The 24,022-nt window shown below is 41.3% G+C and overlaps 1 protein-coding gene, 1 long non-coding RNA gene and 2 other non-coding genes across 4 annotated transcripts in view; 1 reads left to right on the top strand and 3 right to left on the bottom strand.

Moving 5' to 3' along the window:
- Positions 1 to 785: 785 nt before the first annotated feature.
- LOC134287268 (uncharacterized) lies at positions 786 to 1,363 on the bottom strand. The gene is made up of 3 exons (XR_009997172.1): positions 1,036 to 1,363; positions 897 to 964; positions 786 to 839 (listed from the first exon to the last, which is right to left on the bottom strand). It is a non-coding gene; the product is annotated as an uncharacterized LOC134287268 (long non-coding RNA).
- Positions 1,364 to 6,308: 4,945 nt separating this feature from the next.
- The window catches only part of LOC134285645 (uncharacterized), a 39,125-nt gene continuing 21,411 nt past the window's right edge, over positions 6,309 to 24,022 (bottom strand). The window contains exon 5 of the mRNA XM_062846846.1: positions 6,309 to 6,602. Within this exon, the coding sequence (XP_062702830.1) occupies positions 6,309 to 6,602 (294 nt within the window). The remainder of the gene's footprint in view (positions 6,603 to 24,022) is intronic.
- Trnai-aau (transfer RNA isoleucine (anticodon AAU)) lies at positions 6,881 to 6,954 on the bottom strand. The gene has a single exon. It is a non-coding gene; the product is annotated as a tRNA-Ile (tRNA).
- On the top strand, positions 7,161 to 7,232 carry Trnaw-cca (transfer RNA tryptophan (anticodon CCA)). Its single transcript has one exon. It is a non-coding gene; the product is annotated as a tRNA-Trp (tRNA).

Raw genomic sequence — 24,022 nt, 5'->3', positions numbered from 1 at the left:
AGGAACAACTCCCGGGAAATTCCCCCAGGAACTCTTTTTAGATTTCCTTTAGGAGTTCCTCTTGGGATTGCTTCCAGGATTCCTCCTGGGGTCTCTTCAGGAATTCTTGCAGCGATTCCTTCGGGAACTACCTCAGAGATTTCACAAGGAGTTCCTCCACGAACTCTTCTAAGAATTCCTTCAGGGTTTATCTTAGAAATCCATGTGTGATTTCTTCAGGAATTCTTCCTGGCATTCCTCCAGGAATTCCGTAAGGGATTCCTCCACGAATTTCTACAGGGATTCTACCAAGAATTATTCCTGATATTTCTCTGGATATTTCTACAAGGATTTTTCTTAAAAATTCCTCCAGGGTTACCTACAGAAATGTCTCTAGAGATTCCTCTAGGAATTCCTCCGGAAATTCCTGCATGACTTTCTCTAGTATACCTCCAAGAATTTCGCCAGGACTTCACTCGTGCATTCCTTCTGTGATTCTTTCTGGAACAACTTATTTTAAAAATTCCTCCAGGATTCTCCCTGGAACTCTTCTTAGGATTCCTTCAGGAATTTCTCCTTGTATTTTCTAAGGAACTCCTGCAGGCATTTATTTAGTACTTCACCCACGAACTGTTTAGATATTCCCTTAGGAATTCCTTTTGAAATTGATTCCGGGATTCTTTCTGGATTTTCTCAAGGAATACCTCTAGGGATTGCTTTAGGAATTGCTGCAGGGATTCCTCCACAAACTCTTCTAAGGATATCTTCAGAATTTCTCGAAGAATTCCATCTGCGATTTTTTCAGGATTAACACCTGTGTTAAAAAACGGTTTCGTAGTTCGGTTTTTCCGCTAACTCGACTGGAAATAATAGATTTTATTAAACTGATTCCAAAGCTACAAATATCATCCACTTACAAATTAGTTTACCAACTATCCGAACAATCCAACTTTAATTCCAGCCTTGGCTTTAGAGGTTAGAGCAGCTGTTAATATAATACGTGTATCAATTAAAGTTTCAATAACAAATATTGATTCATGATCCATCTATACTCACATTCCGTACTATTTAGTATTTAATTTAGTATGTAAGATCACTTTAGAGTAAATATTTGATTTGCCAATACTCAACTATAGGATTACTAATTTATCGAATTCAGTTTATAAACCTTATAGTTGTACAAAACGCAATTATTGGACATAAATATGTAACTTTTCATCATTACTTCACTATCACGAGAGTATGATTTCATTCGTATGGTGCTGATGTCATTGTTTGAGATCTGTCACCGACAAGTCATGGTTGACGTTCAACGCTGCGCGTCCGTATTGCGCTGCGTCGCCTTATTGTGCAGAAGATCCAAAGGGCCTATCGCTTGTATTCCGCAACAACCTGGTATTCGAATTTCTTGGGAGATCCCTACAAAAATTTCATCAGAATTTCTTCCAGGAATTCCTCTGGAAATTTCTGCAGGGATTTCTCTAAAGATTCCCCCAGGAAATCTACCAGATATTCTGCCAGAAATTCCTCTAAGAATTCCTCTTGAGATTTCTCCAGGAATTCCTCTGATGTTTCCTTCAGGAATCCCTACAGGCATTCATCTAGAGTATCCTCTAGGCATCCCTCCGAGAATTCCTACAGGAACCCTTTAAGGAATTCCTCCAGGGATTCCTCCTTGAATTCTCGCAGAAATTTCTCAATAAATTCTTTCAGCGATTCTTGCAGGTATTCCTCCAGATGTTCCTCCAGGAATTTCCCAGGAACTCAGTCAGGAATTCTTCAAGGGATTCCTCCAAAGATTTTCCAGAGATTCCTACAGGAATTCCTCCAAAGATTTCTCCAGGATTCCTCCTCGAGGATTCCTCCAAGAATTCCACCAGACAATCCGAGGCAGTATTCCAGGGATTCCTTCATGGATTCTTGCAGATTTTTCCAGGAATTCTTTCGGAGATTCCTCCTGCTTTTCCTTCATATATTCCTCCAGGAATTGCTTCAGGAACTCCTCCAGAATTTCATCCTGGAATTTCTCCAGGGTCTTCTCGAGGAATTCCTCCAGAAATAAACCCATAAATTTCTTCAGGGATATCTGCTAGAGTTTCACCAGCAATTAATCTGGGAATTCCTTCATAAATTCTTTCAGAAATTCATCCAGGAATTTCCTAAAGAAATCCTTCACGTATTTTTCTTTAGAAATTCGTGCAATGTTTTCTCTAGGAATACCTTCTGGAATTTTTCCAGGGAATTCTCCAGGATTTCCACCAGGATTTCCGCTAAGAATTCCTCCAGGAACTTCTGTAGGATTTTCCAGGGATTTCTCCACGACTTTTTCCAGGGATTCTTTCAGTAATTCCCTCTAGGTTTTTCCAGGAATTCCTCCATAGATTCCTGAAGTTTTTCTCAAGGGATTGCTTCGGAAATTTCTCCCAGAGGTACTCTAGAGAATCCTCTAGAAATTCATTCACTAATTGTTTCAAGGGTTCCTCTAGAGATTCCTCCAGCAATTTCCACAGCAATACCTCCAGGCTTTCCCCCAGGATTTCATTCAGCAATTTCTCCAGGAATTCCTCTATGAATTTCTCCGGGAATTGATCCAGGAATTGCTCTTGGACAACCCTCAGAAATATTGTCATCAACTTCTCCAGGAATCTCTCTTGGAAATACTCTAGGAATTTCTTCAGAAATGCTTCCAGGATTTTTTTCGGGAATGCTTTTAGGAATTTTTCAGGGATTTCTCCAGGCATGTTTCCAGAGATTCCTTCCATTCCGGAAGGAATTCCTCCAGGAATTTCTCCGCGATTTTTTTTCAGGAATGTTTCACAGGGTTTCCTCTAGGAAATCCTGAGAAGATTCTCTCTGGAAATTCTCCAGAAATTTCTCCAAAGGTTCTTCCACGAAATCCTCTAGGGCTTTCTGCAGAAATAGTTTCGGGAAACTCTCCAGGATATTTTTAGGGATTCCTCCAGGCAGTTTTCCAGGAATTCTTCCAAAGATTCGTCCAGGAATTGCTTCAGGGATTTCTCCACAGTTTTTTCCATGGATTCTCCCAGGGATTCCTTCAGGAATTCCTTCGAGGATTTCTACAAAAATATAGAAACAATAGAAACATAAATAAAAATCTCTCAGAATTCCTCTACAGATTCCTCTAGACATTCATCGAGTAATTTTTCAAAAATTTCCCTTGAGAATCATCCAGGAATTTCTCTAGGAACTCTTCAGGAATTACCCCGGAAATTTATTCAAGAATTCTACCAGAAATTGTCCTGGAATTGCTCCTAGACATCTTCCAGAAATTATGTCAGCAATCTCTCCAGGAAATCCTCCAGGGATTTTACCAGAGATTCCTCCAGGAAGTCCTTCGAAGATTCCGCAAGGAAATCCTCCAGAAATTCCTCCAAGGATTCTTCCAGGAAATCCACCTGGAACTACTTAAGGGATTTTTTTCAGAAATTTATCCAGCAATTCTTCCAAGGATTGCTCCAAGAATTTATCCAAGAATTTCTCCAGGAAATTCTACAGGAATTTCTGCTGGGTCTCATCCAAAAACCGCACCAGGGATTACACCAGAAATTTGTTCAGAAGTTCCTCCAGGCATTCTTTCAGGCTTCTCTCTAGAGATTTTTCAAGGAATTGCTTCAGGGATTCTTCCAGGAATTCCTTCATTAATTTCTCTAAGAATTCCTCCAAGGATTTCTTCAAAAATTTCTCCGAGATTTTCTCTAGGAATTCCTCAGGAGATTTCTTCTGATTTTTTTCTAGGGATTCCTTCCTGATTTTTTTCAGAAATTTCTCCAGGAGTTTCTCCCAGAATTCCTCTGGAAATTTCTCCAGGAATTCATCCAGGGATTGCTCCAATAATTTATCCGAGGATTTCTCCAGGAAATTCATCTGCTGGATCTCTTCCAAGAATTTATCTAGGAATTCCTCCAGGTATACTGTCAGAAATTCCTCCGGGAATTTTTTCCAGGGATTACTTCTGGAATACCTGAAGTGCTTTCTTCAGAAATTCCTCGCAGTTTCAATTTAAAAAGTCATCAAGGAGTTCCTTCAGAAATTTCAAAATTCTTTCCATCTTTTGTTTCAGGGATGTACCCAAGAATTTTTCCAGGGTTGCCTAATGATGTTATTTTAATTACTTCATGAATGTTTGGAGGAATTCCTACAGCAACTAGTATTGGAAGGTAAATAATAATAATAATAAAAAAGGATGCATACAGGAGCTAGGACATTATCCAGAGATTCTTTCAGCAATCCCTCCAACAATTTCTTCAGAAATTTATTCAAGGATTCCATTAGCAATTCTTACAATAAGTGAGACAATAAGTCCTCCAGTGATTCTACCAAATAACCGCAGGTTCTGGTTGCGTAGAAGTCACTGTGACTTTCCACGTACCCGATGGTGCTCTCGGCCGCTTCGTTGATGGCTGCTTTCACGGCTTTCACTGTACTCCAGCAGCCCTTTTTCATAGAATGAGGAAATCTGTTGGTTAGCAACACCGTAGAAAAACCTCATTCTGTATTACCTGACCTTGCTCCGCGGCACGCCCGTAAAGGATTACTTCGGTGACGACATCCGGTTGCTTCAGTCATTCTAGATCGTACCGGGGCGGCCGCCGGTACTGTACATTGTTAATAACAGAGAGTTTTGGGCGCAGTTTAAGCATCACCAGGTAGTGATCAGAGTCGATGTTGGCGCCACGATAGGTCCTGACGTCGATAATGTCGGAGAAGTGCCGTCCGTCAATCAGAACGTGGTCGATTTGAGATTCCGTCTGCTGTGGTGATCTCCAGGTGTAACGATAAGGGAGGCTGTGTTGGAAAAAGGTGCTACGTATGGCCATATTTTTGGAGGCGGCGAAATCAATGAGTCGTAGGCCGTTTTCGTTCGTTTGCTGGTGGGCGCTGAACTTACCAATCGTCGGTCTGAATTCCTCCTCCTGGCCTACCTGAGCGTTCAAATCTCCTATGATGATCTTGACGTCGTGGCTTGGGCAGCGATCGTGCTCGCGTTCGAGCTGCGCGTAAAATGCGTCCTTGTCATCATCAGTGCTTCCGGAGTGTGGGCTGTGCACGTTTATTATGCTGAAGTTGAAGAATCGGCCCTTGATCCTCAACCTACACATTCTTTCGTCGATCGGCCACCAACCGATTACGATCCTCTGCATATCACCCATCACGATGAAAGCTGTTCCCAGCTCGCGTGTGTTGCCGCAGCTCTGGTAGATGGTATGATTACCTCTAAACGTTCGCACCATGGATCCTGTCCAGCACACCTCCTGCAGTGCAACGATGCCGAACCCGCGATCCTTCAGCAGATCGGCGAGTATGCGGGTGCTCCCAATGAAGTTGAGAGATCGGCAGTTCCACGTACCGAGTTTCCAATCGCAAGTCCTTTTTGTTCGCTGGGGTCGTTGCCGTTGGTCTCGGTTCGTATTATTCTGTTGCTGATTTTCCGTTACAATGGTTTTTTACGGCTGGCTCGTAGGGCCTGACACCAACCCCCTACTTTCCGGAGGACCATAGTGTACAGTTGAGCTTAGAGTCCTTCCCTGGCACTCGGACGTAGATCAGCCGCCCCTAACATGGGGATCAGACGCTGTTGTGAGCCGCTCCTCCTGGAGAACAGACGCTCAGGTTTGCCGAAGCAAACCCCCCCTTCCCTGTCAGCCTACGACCAAAGTTCCCACCGGGGTTGGTTACCCGATCTTCCCTAAGGTTGCTCATAGTTTCCGGCCGGTACCGCGAGGAGGTAGGGATAGGAGTTGCTAGGCAGTGGCTAGTGGATCACAATAGGATCTGAATTGCGCAGCATCCCCAACCTCTACTGTGCCATTTCTACCCTATATAAGTTTTAAATTACCTGACTCTCACATCAATACAAAACTTGAGAAACGCTGATCAAAGCAGCATTCTAACTTTACAAGAACGCCAACCAACCAACGAAGCACTCTCTCTGCATAATTCATCCACTACCGATCAGTAATTCAACATCCTGATAACAACATCATCAGACACGAGGTGGCACGGCATGGGGCGAGCGGAAGAAGAAAATACGAGATTTCCTCCCGGTTAGTGATTCGTCGTCATCGTCGTCGTCGTCCTCGTCGTAAAATCAAAAGCAACTCCGGATTTTCGTCAATTTTTAATTAGTTTGATGTTACGACCCCAGCTACATCGATAACAATGGACGACCGAAGTCAGTGCAGTGGCAGAGAGCCCGCACAAACAAATTAGTAGGTATAGGGTACGAGAACACTGAGGCACGTGGTGTGTGGAAGGGGGGTTGGGGGTGAACTGCTTGCGGAAAAATGCGAATTTTCAATGAAGAAAATTCAATTAAAAGTTTCCTTTCCCCGGCGTCCAATCTTTCGCCCACTACTGGACTGGGTCGTTCCGATACAGTTGGTTCCCAGGTTGCTGCCGGCCACTTCCGCACCGGACCTCGCCTCCAGGGGTTTGTCCTGTTGTTTTCTTTTACCCCTTTTTTGCACACCGCACTTGTTGTTGTGTGTATATTTTCTTACTGGGAAAATTGACTGAGGTCCATTCCGGATGGAACTATACCTACCCTTCCTGCCTGGAGGCAGCAGTATCGAGCAGCACGCCACCATGGCCAGTAGTGTGCACTATTTAATGAAATTTTGTTGTAGTTTTAATTAAAATTCACTTAAGCCCACCCGCTAGGTATTGGCGGCACGGCGCGGCGCCAGGTTTCCCGCCACATTTAGATCAAGGATGCAACAATGAGGAAGAGATTAAAAAGTTTGCCATCCACTCTCCTTATCATCTGCTAGTGCTATGCAAACGCATTCAGCTCGAGCCTAAATGATGTTTGCAGAGCAAGAAAATCCGATAGATTGATGATGGTAGATGAGCTGTGAGGATTTAAGAAATAAAAAGTATGTGGCTCCAGAGAGGATCGAACTCACGACCTTCGCGTTATTAGCACGACGCTCTAACCAACTGAGCTATGGAGCCCTTCGTATCATAGGAAAAATGGCGACCTTGGCGTTTTTTTTCAGGTTTTCATACTTTTTTCGGCGGAGGATGAGTTCACTCGTTGAGGTCGAATTCTTCTACAGAGAAATTTGCCGAAAATGTAATAAAATAAACTGACGAAGCCATTGAACTCACCACAAGTAATGAATGATGAAATGATTACATTACCGACCGTCGGTATCGAAGACTCCGTGGCGCAACGGTAGCGCGTCTGACTCCAGATCAGAAGGTTGCGTGTTCAAATCACGTCGGGGTCACATGAAACTTTTTGTAGTTTTCATTAAACTAAACCTCCCTTTTATACCCAAAAACGGAAGTAACGCGTAAATTGATTTTGAGCGTAAATTGAGGGAACGATATTCGGACATTTGTCCCGTAAACGGGGTTCAGTTCGTGAAGATTGTAAATATATGTTTGTGAACCTGTGATAAGTTACTTTAGTTTGAGGTATTAAGTTGCAATCAATAGTTTAGCAGTTTTGCAAAGTGTAGTGATTCCCAACCTCCGGTTAGGGGCCAAGTGAATTTCTCAAGAACCGAAGGTGTGAGGATAGAGTGAACATGTTTTTCAGATTCTTCATCTCAGGGAGCACTTTTTACAATATCATATAGTTTAACCCTCTTAGCGGATTGATTGAGAATTTTACTGCAGGAATTAAACGGCAACGCAGTCTTCAATGCGGAAAACGTGGTTTATTGTTTGCCCAACGTTTCGACAATGGGATTTTGTGTCATCTTGAGGGGTAACTAATTGTTCGTGTCTCCAATATACGGCCGTTCTACGCCCAATTGCCTATGTTATATGGGGTATTTGTGTTATCCAAAATACTTCCTCCTGGTATTTCTTCTATGACTTCTCCATGGGGTTTTCGAGGAATACCTCTATCGATTCTTCCAGTGAATTCTCTAGGTATTCCTTTATGGATTCCTCCCGATATCTCTTCAAGATGCTTCTCTAGGGATTTTCCAGGCATCCCTGAAGTTTCACCAGACATTTTTGCAGAGATTCCTCCAGCAATCCCTCCTAGGATTATTCTAGAAATTTCTACTATGATACCTCCCGCAATTCTTCTAGGGATTTCTCTCGAAATTTATATTGTTTTTTTTTTTCAAGAATTCTTGGTGAGGTTATTCAAGACAATCTTCCTGTGATTCTTCCAGTAGTTTGTCCGGCGGTTCCTACAGGAATTCCATCAGAGATTTTGGCCTGGGATTTCTTGAGAAATTGCTCATGGGATTTCTCCAAGAACTCGTTTCGGCCTACCTAAAAGAATTGATTGCCTGCAATTCCTTCAGGGACTCTTTCATGGAATTCTCCAGAATACTTCTAAAGATTCTTCCAGGGATTTCTCTAGGCATTCCTCTTGGTATATATTCAAAGAACATCTTTTAGGATTCCTTCAAGCATTCCTTATGGAATTTCACAAGAGAATTCTCTGGTAATTCCTTTGGAAAAATCACTAGAAGTATCACCAGAGGCATTTCTGGAAGTATCCTAGGAAGACTACTCGAAAGAAACCCAGCAAGAATGTCAAGAGAAATCCATAGAGGTTTTCTTGCAAGTATCACAATAAAACTTTCTGGAGGAGTCATAGAAGGTAATCCTGAAAGAATCACAGTAGGAATCGCTTGTCGAATCCCAGCTGGAGCTCCAGGAGGAATTCCATGGGAAATTTTCGGAGAAAGCCCAGGATAAAGTTTCTGGAGTAATTTCTCGAGGAAACACCAAAAGAACTTCTGGGAGAATCGTAGAAAGATTTGCCTTGAATCATCCCAAGAGTTTTTGAAGGAATTATAAGAAAAAACCATAGAAGAATTAGGTATTACAGTAAGAATTTCTGGATGAGTCCTGGGAGAAATTGCTGGAAGAACCACAGTCTGAATCGCTTTGACGAATCCAGCTGGAACTCCTTAAGGAAAGACAAGAGGAGCTCCTAGAGGATTCCCATGAGTAATTTGTGAGGGAATCCTGGGATAAAATCTAAGCTTACCCAGAAGTTCTTCCGGTGATTGCTCCAGGAACGTCTTCAGAGATTTTATTCAGGAATTCCAGCTGGGATCCCTTAAGCAATTGCAACTTTGGTTTTGCTTACAAATCCTCCTAGGACTCATCAAAAAGTTCTTGTCTTCATTAGTAGTTCAGGTGGAATTTCTCTAGAGATTTCTTGTGGGATTTATTCAGGAATATTTGCTGGGATTATTCATGGCAATATTTTGAACATTCTGCAAAAAGTTCCTCCGGTGATTCTTCTAGGAATTCATTTAGAGATTTTATCACGGGAATCCTTCACTAATTTCTCATAGGATTCCTCCAGGAGCTCCTCTTGACCTTCCTCCAGAAATTTCAGCTGGAATTCATCAACAAACTCTTCCTGTGGTTCTTTCAGCTATTCTTGCTAGAACTCCTCCAGAAATTCTAACTGTGAAACTTCAAAAATTCTGCTAGGAATTCTTCTAGAGCTTTCTCTTGGCTCTGTTGCTGGAATCCTGCCAGGCAACCCTCCTGGAATTCTTGCCGTAATTTCTTCGGTTGTTCTTCCAGGGATTTCTCCAAGGAATTATCCAGGAATTCTTCCAGAGATTTTATCTAAAGACTTCTCCAGAAATTCCTCATGAAATACCTGCAGAAACTCCTCACGACCTTCCTCCAAAAATTCCTCAACCAACTTCTCCTGTGGTTCTTCCAACAATTCCTATCACGGAAATTTTAACTATGGTACCTCCAGGAGTTCTTCTAGTGACTCCTATAGGATTTTATCCTGGCATTCTTGCTAGATTACTGCCGGGAAATCCGGGAAAAGAGTGATTTTTCGCACTCTCGTTAGGTGGGTTGGTAACGGAAGGGTTAATGTAGAAGACACTAAATCGATTCAATGCCATAGCACATATTTATTTACGATTGTGATTAAATTTGCGCGTGGGTTTACGACAGAAAGCGCAGTATTGGAAAGAACAATAGGGCACCGCACTGTTTTGATTTTGTATGGGATTTTGACGTTTCGTGGCCTTGTTGTTTACAAAATTTGTGTTAGAGTGAAAGAGAAGGAGAGAATTTCATGCAGTGCCCTATGGTATGCTTTTTACTGGCCTTTACCAGATTTGCTGGTATGTCTGAAACTGGAAAAACTTGTAATTGGAAGGCACGAAGTGCTGCTAATTGATGAAATGGGAGATGAAATTTGTGCAAAAAAGCGGTCTGGTGGAATTCGAACCCACGACTCCGTATTCGCTAGACCGGCGCTTTAATCAACTAAGCCACATAAGATCTGGTTTTCTGCTGCACAAAGCACGTCTGATTTAGTTGCTGGTTGTAAAAAAAAGAGAGAGTGTATGCACAAGAACGTTTCTATATTGCCAACTAGATTGCATGGGATCTTACTTTCACAGAGGGGCACTTATGAAAGAGGTGTAGTAAATATCATATCATCGGGATCGTCAACCATGACGTCATACAATCCACAACGTTACAGAACATGTAACGATTCTGCGGAATAGAAAGCCAAACTGACTCTGAAGCGCCACACAATGAACACTCTTTTTTTCACAAACCCATCTCTCTTTCGGCTTAAATGCCAATCCACAACACACTCGCGTTTGTGCCCACTAACTACAAGTGAGAGCTAATTGTGAGCCATAAGAAATTGTTGTGGGAATTCCTTCCAAATTTTTTTCGGCATAATCTTTGAGAATACTTTCGAAAATTTTTTTGTGCATACTACCTAGTGCCAATTTTTATGAAAACTTTCTCGGCAACTCCATTGCAATATATTTCGGCAATTTATTTTGGGATTGGATTTGGCCAAGTAAGCTGAAAAGCTTCCAAAATTTCATCAGAAATCTTTTTTAGAAATTCTTGTAGAAATTCCTTTATCAAACCTTTGAAAACTTCTTAGACTTAGGTGATTTTGATGGGAATTTATCCGGAAACTTTTCTGGAAATTCCTCGGGAAGTTTTTCAGGAATTCCTTCTTTCGAGTATCCTTTCGGGAACTTCTTTCCAAATGGATTGGGCATTTTTATTTCCAAATTTTTCGGCCATATTTTGAAATTTGCATATCCTTTGAGCAAGCCAAATAGAGAATTTCCGCATTTTCAAAAAAGAATTACACTGGAACCTCTTTTTATGCACATGACTGAGACTGCATAAATTAAAAATGTGCATAAATTAAAAAAGGCATAAAAAGAGGGAAATTTATGCATAAATTAAATTTGTGCTTTAATTAGAGAAACTAGTTCGCAAGAACAGGTCTTGCTCCTGGGCAGTTGAGGTGGGGCTAAGGGGGTTTCCAGAAAGTTCCCATAGATCCCAAAAAGGGGGTTCCAAAAGGCTTCGGGGGCGTTTTAAGGTTTTTTTCGGGGAATTTGAGGGGCCTTTTAAGGGTGTTTTGTCATTTTTTTTTTTTTGGTATTTCAAGGAGTTACGGGGAATTCTGGGGTATTTCAATAGTATTAAGTGGGTTTCAGGGGCGCTCCAAGGGGCTTTAGGGGCAATTCAAGGGATCTCAGGAGCCTTCAAAGTGCGTTGCAGGAGGATTGAGGGGCGTTTTAAGGTATTTCAGAGTCTGCTCTGAAACTTCCTTAACCCTTATGTGGCCGACAGGGTACCCGGGTACTCAGCACCCATTTAAAATACACGGTGTAGAAAAAAGCAAAAAGTTTGTCGGACACATAACGGATGCCTAAAAAATCCCTCTTAAACCCCCCGGGGACCCCATGAAACGCACCTGAGAGGCTTCAAAACCCCTGAGAACTCCTCCGTAACGCTTCCGTAACGCCTCTGAATCCCCCGAAACTGTTCTGAAATGTCTTGAAATGCATGTGGCGCACTTGAGAAGCTCCGAACCACCCGAACATGCCTCCGTAACGCTTCCGGTACGCATCTTAATCCCGCAGAAAATGCTCTCAAACGTCCTGAAATGCCTTCAAAATCCCCCTTAAACCCCCTTGGACCCCATGTAACACATCTGAGAGGCTCCGAACCCCACGAAAACTTCTCGTAACGCCTCTGCAATTCGACGAAAATGCTCTGAAGCGCCTTGAAATGCCTCACAAAATCCTCATTTAACATCCTCGAACCCCATGTAACGCACCTGAGAAGCTCCAAACACCCCGAAAAAACCTTCGCAACTCTTCCGTTACGCCTCTGAAACCAGCCTAAAATGCTCTGAGACTTCCTGAAATGGCTCCGAAACCCCCTTAAAACCCACTCGGACCCCATGTAACGCACATGAGACCTTCGGAAACACCCAAAAACGAATTTGTAACCTTCCTTTGCTCTCCTCTGTAAACACCCCTTTAGTGCCGTTGCTACAGTTCCCGTCATTATTAAATTTTCTAATGCACAATATTAGTTCTGAGTAGCTTTCCCTCTTTTCATGCAGGGCATAAAAAAAGGTGCATAAATTAAAAGTGCATAAAAATAATATGCATAAAAAGAGGTTTTAGTGTACCTGGGAAATTTTCGAAGGAATTGGCGCAGAAATTCACAAAAAATGACCGAAAAAATCTGAAACATCATACCATAGAAATTGAATTTAAGGAATTTCTAGAATTATTGTCTGGGAAATGTCCAAATGAATTTCCGAAAGAGATTTAAAAGGAATGACTGAAACATTCCCCAAAAACAAATTGTCCAAGGAATTCGAAGAAAAATGTTGAACACTGAAGTAATTCTCAAAGTGATCGTCGAAGAAATTATCGATGAAATGGGCAAAGGAACTGTAAAAGGAATTGCTAAAGGAATTTGTGGGATTAATTGGAATTCTGAAGTAATTCCCAAAAGAACTTTCCAAAGAAATTAACAAATGGTTGAAATAATTGCCTACCTTACTTCCAAAGAAATGCTGAGTTCGATTTGAAAAACAAACGTTTTATTTGAACGTTCATAGCCATCATGGGTGGTCAATCATGCTGGGGGTATTCTTGCAGAAACTCATGGATGGAATGGAGAGATGCGTAAACGAGTCCGTGGATAAACTACTAAAAGATTTTTTGGAGGAAATTCTAATCTTTGAGAATTTCTTGATTCCTGGAGGCATCCTTTCAAGATTATCTGATTGAGATCCAAGACAGATCGCTGGAGAGATTCGTCAAGAAATCTATAAAGAAATTTAAAAAAAAAATCCTGCACGTAAACCTGGAGGGGCATCGCTAGAAAAGATGACGAAATGATTTCTGAAACTTCTGAAGGAACCCCTAAATGAAAGTCTGCATGAATCACAGAAGGAATTCCATGCGGAAATCTCATCAGGAAATCTTCAAGGAATCCCAAGAAGAGTTTGTGAAGGAAGGTTTGGAGAAATTCCTGAAGGTACTCTCAAGGAAATCCCTGGAGGAATCCCTAGACGAATTGCTGAAGGAAACACTGGAGGAACTTCTGAAGAAATCCCTGGAGGAACCCTTGAAGAAATCTCGAGAAGCATTCCTCAAAAAATCCCAGAAGGAATACCTGAAGAAATCCGAGAAGAATTTCCCGAAGAAATCCCAGAAAGAATCCCTGAAAAAATCCCAGGAGAAATTCTTGAAGGAATCCCAGGAGGAATTTCTAAAGGAATTACAGAAGGAATTCCTGAAAAAATCTCATGAGGAATTCGTGAAGGAATGCCAGGAGGAAATCCTGAAGGAATCACAGGAGGAATTCCTTAAAAAAAAATCAGGAAGATTCCTAAAGAAATCTCAGTAGGAATTCCTTCAGGAATCCTAGGAGGAATTCCTGAAGGGATTGCAGGCGGAATTCCTGAAGGGATTGCAGGCAGAATTCCTGAAGCAATACAAGGAGGAATTCCTGCAAAAATCCCAAGAGAAATTGCTGAAGGAATCCCAGGGGGAATTCCTGATAGAATGCCAGGAGGAAGTCCTGCAAGAATCCCTAGAGGAATTCCTAAAGAAATTTTAAAAGGGATTCCTAAAGAAATCTCAGCAGGAATTCCTGAAGGAATCCCAGGAGAAATTCCTAGAGGAATGCCAGGAGCAAGTCCTGAAGGAACCACATGAGGAATTCCTAAACAATTTTCGGGAGGAATTCCTAAAGGAATCTCAGCAGAAATTCCTGAAGGGATTGCAGGAGAAATTCTTGAAGAAATTTTAGGAGGGATTCTTGAAGGAATGCCAGGAGGAAGCCCTGAAGGAATTCCTGGAGGAATTTCTAAAGGAATCTCAGAAGGAATTCCTGAAGGAATTTCAGGAGGAATTCGTGAAGGAATGCCAGAAGGAAATCCTAGAGGAACCCTTGAAGAAATCTCGAGAAGAATTCCTCAAAAAATCCCAGAAGGAATACCTGAAGAAATCCGAGAAGAATTTCCCGAAGAAATCCCAGAAAGAATCCCTGAAAAAATCCCAGGAGAAATTCTTGAAGGAATCCCAGGAGGAATTTCTAAAGGAATTACAGAAGGAATTCCTGAAAGAACCTCATGAGAAATTCGTGAAGGAATGCCAGGAGGAAATCCTGAAGGATTCACAGGAGGAAGTCCCAATCAAATTTCAGGATGAATTCCTAAAGAAATCTTAGCAGGAATTCCCGAAGGAATTGCAGGAGGAATTCCCGAAAAACTCCCCAGAGGAATTGCTGAAGGAATCCCAGGAGGAATTCCTGAAGGAATGCCAGGAGGAAGTCCTGAAGGAACAACAGGATGAATTCCTAAACAAATTTCAGGAGGAATTCCTGAAGGAATTGCAGGAGGAATTCCTGGAGTAATGCCAGGAGGAATCCTTGGAAAAATCCCAAGAGGAATTGCTGAACGAATCCCAGGAAGAATCCCCGAAGGAATGCCAGAAGAAAGTCCTGAAGGAATCCCAGGAGGAATGCCAGAAGAAAGTCCTGAAGGAATCCCAGGAGGAATTCCTAAGGGAATTTCAGAAAAAAAAAATGCAGGAGGAATTTCAGGAGGAATTCGTGAAGGAATGCCAGGAGGGAACCCTGAAAGAACTACAGGTGGAATTCCTAAACATATTTCAGGAGGAATTCCTAAAGAAATCTTAGCAGGAAATTCCTGAAGGAATCCCAGGAGGAATTTCTGAAGGAACTGCAGGAGGAATTCCTGGAGGAATGCCAGGAGGAATCCCTGCAAAAATCCCAAAAGGAATTGCTAGAGGAATCCCAGGAGGAATTCCTGGAAGAATGCTAGGAGGAAGCCCTGAAGGAATCCCAGGAGGAATTTCTATAGGAATTTCAGAAGGAATTCCTAAAGAAATCTTAGCAGAAATTCCTGAAGGAATCCCAGGAGGAATTCCTGAAGCAATGCGAGGAGGAAGTGCTGAATGAATCTCAGGAGGAATTTCTACATAAATCTCAGCAGGAATTCCTGAAGGATTGTCAGGAAGAAATCCTAAAGGATTCCAGGGAGAATTCCTGGAGAATCCCAGGAGAAATTTCTGAAGAAATCCAAGGAGGAAATCCTGAAGAAAGAATCCCTCAAAAATCTGAGGAGGAATTCCTAAAGGAATCCCACAAGAATTCCTGTAGGAATTTTAGCAGAAATTTCTGAAGGAATTCCATGAGAAAATGCTGAAATTCTCGAAGGAATACCTTCAGGAATTCTAGGAGGAATTTCTAATAAAATTCCACGAGAAATTCCTGAAGGAATCCCAGAAGGAATTTCTTAAGGAATCCCTGGAGGAATCCCAGGAGGGAACCCTGAAGGAATTCCAAGAAGAATTTCTGAACGAATTCCTAAACTAATCCCAGATGATATTTCTGCATCCCTGAGAGAATCCCAGGAGATCTTGCTGAAGAAATCTCAGGAGGAATCTTTGTAAAAATTCCCAGGATAAATTCCTGAAGGAATCCTAGAAGAAATCCCTAGAGGAAGCCTAGAAGGAATTGCTGAAGAAATCCCTGAAAAAAATCCTAAAGGTATCTCAGGAGGAATATCTGAAAAACGAATCAGAAGAAATTTCCAAAGGAATCGCAATAGGAATTTCTAAAGAAATCCCAGGAAGAATTCCTGAAGGAAATCATGGAGACGTTTTTAGAGGAACCCTGGAAGAATCACTAGAAGAATTTATGAAGGAATCAATGGAATGTGTCCATTGATTTGCTAGTCCTTGACTTGTTGTTTTTGTATTTCATGAAACCATAAAATTTAGCCATCTAAGCACAACTGCACTGGAATCACCTGTTAACATGCGGTACATGACCAGTTCTCCGAAATTATTTTCATCGTTTTGAAACACACAAATGAAAACAAAACTCAACAACAGAGCGAACAGGATATCGCTCAACTTACGGAGCTACCTAAGTAAATTGCTTGTGGTTGTTTGAAACAACAACGCAACGCCAGAAAACTGCTCTTCTCCGAATTGATGAAACAAAAAAAAAGCGGAACCCTTCTGCTAGTTGGCCAGAAGCAGCGAGGAAAAAACATCATCCCAACAACTTTGTAACCGGATAAAACTTGAACAAAACCCTCCTGATGTTGATGCTGGCTGGTTGGGTGATGTTTCTGTGATGACATGTCAGAGAAGTTGGGTACGTGATGTACCGTTAAGATGAAAATCCCAAGAAACTGTTGTTCACCACAAGTTTCAAAATTAGATGTTGAAGTTTTCAATTAAGATTTTCATAAGAAGGTGCCGTTTTACCATTCCCTCCCCTACTTTTTTCCAAATGCTTTGCGGCTGCTCACCGAAATGGGCAGCAAAACTTCAGGTGAAACATCCTTTCCGAAAACTTTGCCTCTGTTCTGTGTTGTGCTGGTTGCGCTGTGGTTAAGCCGGTAAAGCATCATCAGATGAGAAGTTGATAATTTTTGAAAAGCTGAGGACACACCGGATTAAAAAAAAAAGCGAAACATCCTTCCAATCCTTTTCCACATCAGAAGAAAGGAAACACCCATGTCAGGCTGTGAAGCCTCCCGGTTCCATCCATGTGTTGTTGAGGAAAATTTTTCTCCGAAATGTATACCCACGCTCGTTAATGGTTGCGAATGAGTTCTGCACGAGCATTAAAACTTAATTCCAGTCGCATTTTTCGCAACGGTCGGTTTTGACAGTGCACGCTGTTTGTCACATTATGGGCGACTCCGTGCACGGATGGTACACATTGGAGACCTGATTAATTGCAATTACAGCTCGGATGGATGGTTGGACGGTGATCTCGTTGGCTGCACGATTGGAAAGTAAGTCGTTGCTTCCAATTTGGAAGCGGAATTAACGAAAATGAGCATCGAATTTTGTACGTTTATGTAAAATCTACCGAAAACAACCGAGATGTGAACTTAATCAAACAGAAAAGGATTAAGGTTTTCTCATGGGAATCGAACAGAATGCCTTAATATTTTGTCATTTTTCTTCAATTTAAACGAAAATAATTATTCATAGCGGAATAATCACTACATTTCTGCATACCGGCACTCAATCCTTACCGAGTCATGCGGAGTCAGGATGAAACTCGGTAAGCCTCGTTGGATAAATGTACGACTCGTGCTGTAAAAATTTTCATTCTACACCTTGTTGAGTAATAGTTATTTATGTAACGAGTTGCAAAAAGTTGATTTTTTCAGCACGAGTCGCACATTTATCCAACGAGGCTTGCCGAGTTGGATAAATACGAAGAGTGCTGAAAAATCGAGTTTTGCAACGAGTTCCATACAAAATTGTATGCAATGATATATGCATAATGTCCATAATGCAACTCAAATCAGTTGCATTATGAACATTATACCACTATTTTTCATTATGCCACTCATTTCAGTTGCATAATGAACCAGTTCGGAAAAATCGGCCATTATGATATTAAAATGAGTTAGATAAAATAAAAATTATGATGCTGAATTGCATAAACTACTATTTCCAAACAAAATGGCCAAATTTGGTGTGATGTAAAATACTCCTGCAACCGCAAGGTTGTAAAAAATCCGTGCTAAAGATCATTCCAATGGCTTAGGAACACTGAAGAAAGAAGATGGTTCTTTCACAACTTCGGCTAATGAAACATTGAAATTGATGATGAGGACGCACTTCCCTTGTTCTATTATCAATCCATATGAAGACCAAAGAACATCTGCATCAAGAACTGGTAACTGTGAAACCAGGCCCAATAATCATAACGTAACAAATGATTCAACTGTGTAAGAAAGGTCCAGGACAGATGCGCGGGCTTTGGTCAAACAAATTTTTACTGAATAGAAAGTTGAGTGGGCGATTAGCACCTATGATCCCTTCAAATCTCCTGGTAGGGACGGAATTTATCCTGTACTACTGCAGAAGGGGAAGGCGATATTAAAACCCATTTTGACGGAACTATTTCAAGCAAGTTTATCATTACGCTATATTCCAGAAAAGTGATGAAAAGTTAGGGTTACTTTTATCCCGAAGGTTAATAAAAAGGATAGGACATCACCAAAATCCTTCAGGCCGATTAGCTTATCGTTAGTCTTACTGAAAACGATGGAAAAAAAATATCGATGAATATATTAAATCATCATATACAGCCAAAATTCCTTTAAGCAAATTTCAGTTTGCGTATCAGGAAGGCAAATCATCAGTAACAGCACTACATGCAGTTGTTACAAAATTAGAAAGGACTTTGGAATCAAAAAAAAATCACTTGCAGCTTTCCTTGACATTGAAGGAGCATTTGACAATTCATCTCATAATTCAATGATATCTGCAATGAAGAAACATTACTTCGACAATTGCATTATTGATTGGATTAGTGAAATGTTATCAAACAGAGAAATATCGGCAAACCTTGGAAGCTCCTCCATCAATGTTAGAGCAGTAAAAGGGTGTCCACAGGGAGGCGTGCTATCACCTCTACTGTGGTCATTAATAGTTGATGATCTTCTCAAAAATTTGGAATCTCAAGGATTCGAGGTAATTGGCTGATGATATTTCCCCGGTTCAACCGATGACATAGACCGCCAGCTAAGAGTTGTGTGCTTAGCTGGTAGTGCAGCCTGGGCACTGTTGTCCTTCTGACTTCAGCTAGATTGAGGAGGTACGTGCCGAGCGTCTGTTCACCAAGGAGGTGCGGCTCAAACAGCGTCTGTTCTGGTATCCAACGGCTGAGTAAGAAACGCTGCACCACGCCCAGCTAGATCCAAGGTGGTAGCCCCATCAGCGTGGTCCTCCCAGTGTTGGTTGGGACGTTAAACAGAGCTGGCACGATGGCCCTCCGGCGAGACAGGAGTGTTGGCGTAGGCCCAATAAGCCACCCGTAAAAATCCCCATTGCGAATAACATAGGAGAAAATACGACTCGATACAATCGGCAAAGAACCACGCGATGAAATAAGGACTACGATTGGAAACTTGGAACATGGAATTGCAAGTCACTAGGTTTTGCAGGATGTGACAGGATAATCTACGACGAATTACATCCCCGCAACTTCGACATCGTGGCGTTACAGGAACTTTGTTGGACTGGACAGAAAGTGTGGAAAAGCGGACATCGAGCGGCTACCTTCTACCAAAGCTGTGGCACCACCAATGAACTGGGGACAGGATTTATAGTGTTGGGCAAGATGCGACAACGTGTGATCGGGTGGCAGCCGATCAACGCAAGGATGTGCATGTTGAGAGTTAAGGGCCGTTTCTTCAACTACAGCATCATCAACGTCCACTGCCCACACGAAGGGAGACCCGATGACGAGAAAGAAGCGTTCTACGCGCAGTTAGAGCAAACATACGATGGTTGCTCGCCGCGTGACGTGAAAATCGTTGTCGGCGACATGAACGCGCAGGTAGAAAGGGAGGAAATGTACCGACCGGTAATCGGGCGAAACAGCCTGCACGCCGTATCGAATGATAACGGCCAGCGATGCGTAAACTTTGCAGCCTTCCGTGGTATGGTAGTCCGAAGCACCTTCTTCCCCCGCAAAGATATCCACAAAGCCATCTGGAGATCACCCGACCATCAACCAGAAAACCAAATCGACCACGTTCTAGGGGTCGTCCATAAATGACGTAGCTTTTTGGGGGGAGGGGGTGTTGGTGATTTTGTGACGAAGTGTGACGATAGGGAGGGGGGGGGGGTGGTATGGTTTCATGATATGCTACGTAGCTTTCTACTTAGCTTAACCTCCGAGCAGTCGCGTCTTTGACTACCTGCAGTGACGCCGCGCTCACGCTGTGTACCACCTGCGTGCATTTTTGATGGTGCGTGTACTCAGTACACGACGCGACCGCAACCGGGTTAATAAAATTTTAACTTGCTTTAAGTATCATCATCCAGTAAATAAATATATAAACATATATATATATATATATATATATATATATATATATATATATATATATATATATATATATATATATATATATATATATATATATATATATATATATATATATATATATATATATATATATATATATATATATATATATATATATATATATATATATATATATATATATATATATATATATATATATATTGCATGATCTGTTTTTTTTTCATCTTATCAATTTAAATAACAAATAATGGACATAAATGCCGGCTTTCTTTCATAAGACATGCAACTATCTGACGCCACAACTGTATCTGAGAAAATGGTTTTGAAATCCTGCGTAAAAAATAATGAAAGAATAATGTTTATGAAAATCAATTTCGCTCAAACGCTTTCAACGATCAATAGTATGCTGCTTGCTATAGGGCATTGCCCGCTGCTAAGGTTGCAAAGGATTTTTTTTGGCATTATGGCATTAATCCATGAGTACCTTATACAGTTTCTCCACAACTTCATTGAAGAATTCCTCCAAAAATTTCTAAAGGAGCTCTTCCATAAGCTTTGTAAGTAATTTCTCATGGTGTTCTTTATAGGTTTCCCCAACAGGAGAAGGATAACATTTTCACAGGATTTCCTTCTGGGAATCTCAGAAAAAGCTTCTGAAAACATCCCATAAGGATTTGGAGGAATCTCAAAAGGAATCCCTCAAGGAACATCCTGATGAATTTCAGAAGAAACTCCTGGAGGAAATTTTGAAGGAATTCCAAAAGGAGTGAATGGAGGGATGCCGGAAGTTCCTGGAGAACTCCTGGAGGAATCCCAGACGCAACGAAGGAGAAGGAGGCGTTTTAAAAGAATGCCGGAGGGGTTTCCTACAGAGATCTCGGAATGAATATCTGAGTGAATCCTGTAGGATACCAAGAAGGATTTACTGGAGGAATCCCGAAAGGGACTTCTTCAGGAAATTCAGAAAGAAGTTCTGATGGAATCTCAAAAGAAATTCCGTTTAAAATCCCAGAAGAGATGTCCGAAGATACTGCTAATGAAACAGAGGAGAAGAATATCTTGAAAGAACTCCAGAAGGAAACCATGAATAAACTTTTAGAAAAACCTTAGAGAAAAAACTCCCGGAGAAATCTCAGAAGAAACTTCTGGTGAAATCGTAAAAAGAACTCCGAAAGGAGTTCTTGGAGGAATCTCTGAAGAAACCCCTGAAGGAATACAAGAAGAAGGAAATCTCAAATGGCATCCCAAAGAAAATTCTTGGTGAAATCTCAGAAGGAAGTGCCGGAGGAAATAAAAAGAGAAGAATTCTCAAAAATGGGAATCCCAAAAAACTCCTTGAGGAATTCCAGAATGAACTGCTGAAAGAATTTTAGAAGAAACTCCTTCAGGGTCCTTCAAATGTCGTGGTGAATTTCATTCAAATGAAACCAAAATAATAATCTTAACAGATTTATTAGTGAGCAAATTAATATCTTCGAAAGAGTTCCTAGGTTAATATGGTATTGAACTGTATTGGGAGCATCAACTTACTGTTCTTCAGCATTAAGCAGAACGATGGATGGTTTATTAAGTCATTACACACTTAGAAAAAATCACCGAATTCGGTAATATTTTACCGAAATCTCAACCGTTAAGTTTTTTACCGGAGAAATTCGGTGACGTTTACCGAACTTCGTTAAAATTTGACAGATAAACGATAACATTTTACCGAAATTTGGTAATTTTTGCAGAATTTCGGTAAAAAACCATTACCGAACGTTCAGCTGTTGAGATTTCGGTAAAATTAGCGAACGCGACTAGCTGTGTAGCTTTGGTGATAATCTCCTCTGGTTGCACCTATGCGATCTGAATCTGGGAGTCGGAAATGTTTTTTTTTTCTTTCTATAACGAGATTTTAGCCCTTTTTCATCCCGGGACCCACACTTTACTTCCCTTCCGATGGAAGAACTCACATTTTGCAAGTTTGTCGGGAATGGGATTCAATCCCAGGTGATAGTCACGTGCTTTAATCATCACACCAGATCCGCTCCACGATGGGCAACCTTTTCTGGCTATTGTTGACTTTTCAGAAAATTCATTAAACATACAAGTTGAAATTGAAATCAGAACTAAGTTTAGAGTTTTTTCGTTATTTGCTTTCCCAAGTAACCAATAAGCATTTGAATAAGCCGCATTTCTGTTTCATGTCTGCATTCGACCTGCTTACTGTCGTATCATAGCAGTTCGACGGCTAAACTGCCCTATATTGATAATTTAACCTTCCAGGACGCGCGCCATCAAGCAACCGAAACTGCACTGCGCCCGCGCTATATACGACGAGCGAGGTTTTTTGGTAGTGTTGTACTTTTTACAACAGCGCGCGTGCTGAAGGGTTGAAAGCTATCTCAAATCTGACAGCAGTTGCATATACTTTATTACCATAAATCTGCTAAAAGAGATGAGTGATGCTAAAACCACAAAACATTTCTACTTTCTAATGTACATGCCACGGCTGTAGAAGCCACTATCATTCGCATGTACTGCCATTCATAGGTAACAACGAAGGGAATCAATGGGAATTTATTTATTTCACCGTCTTTGGCTCTATGCCATACAGACTGTAATCTTAATATTAAACAATTGAGATAGCAACAATAATTTAACTTGATTATACCACAAAACAACAATATTTATAACCAACACTGCATACTGCTTAAACCATTTCAACATCACTGACAAAAACAATTTCTATCGCACATACATCAAAAACATTTATCGGTACATAATGAAGCAGCATATAAAATTAGCTCAGCATTATTTCAATAACTAATTGAACACTAATTCAGTTGTCTACAGCTCTCCAGGTGTCGTTGTTCTTGTTTACAAACTCTCGGAATCTAACATTATTTGGCCATGTAGCGGGATCCATCGCACGAACTTCCCATTTTTATCTAGCATCACCTTGAATGACAGGTAATCCATTGATCTACGGCTATTCCAAATCGATGTTAATTTCGTTATATCGATGCGCTCAGGTTGAGGAGTACCGAGAGAACGAGAAACCATCGCATGTACGTCCTCCTCTGTAACACTCAAGTCAATGTTCGAGAGAAATAGCGAGAAATTGCTATCAGCAGTAGAGCACTGCGATCGCCGTTGATCTTCGTTGTATTCCATATTAGCCGCATTCACATCATTCGCATCTCTCTTGCTTGATAGTACGAGTGATGAGTTCGGCAGCGCTTGAATTTGAGTGATTATGAATGGTACGATCAGTCATCAGCGCCAACCATCACTACGAACGAACACGCACAGGGAGCAAAGAGAAACCGAATCAACCGCGACCACTATTCCTCATTGGTCGGTTGGCTGGTGAAGTATACTGACTGGTAACAAAGATGTCCGATTAACAAGATGGCCATGTGACGGCATGCGCCGAACAAATCGCAGGAAACACATCTTTTTTGTGACGGTGCTGCCACAGTGGGGAAGAATATAGAACTAGTAGGCAATTTTCCCTAGATTTTCAGATGCATACTACGATTGTTTTTGACAGCTCTTGTTTATTTATCATTTGTGTGTGGAGCTCTGGAGAATCATTTCGTCGCTTTTTTAGCGGAGGCGCAGCTACTTACTGGTCTTTAGGCGGACTGATTTCTACCTACGTAATAGATGACATTACGCATGTCTAGTGCACCTGATGAGAAACACCAGCTGATTTTTTTGCTTTTAGTTTGCTGCTAATACACAATTTGGGCTTTCTATCTGGCAGATAGCGGGTGTGCGGAAGCCGAAAGAACCATAACGAACGACCAATAATCGTCGCAACCAAAAGATGCCGAACGCTAAGAAACATATAGGGAAAAGTTAAGAATTGTATGCCAAAAATCCA

The sequence above is a fragment of the Aedes albopictus genome, chromosome 1 (assembly GCF_035046485.1).
Source record: "Aedes albopictus strain Foshan chromosome 1, AalbF5, whole genome shotgun sequence".
NCBI lineage: Eukaryota > Metazoa > Arthropoda > Insecta > Diptera > Culicidae > Aedes > Aedes albopictus.
Note: the sequence above shows the minus strand (reverse complement) of the source record. Positions and strands in the feature narration are given on the sequence as shown.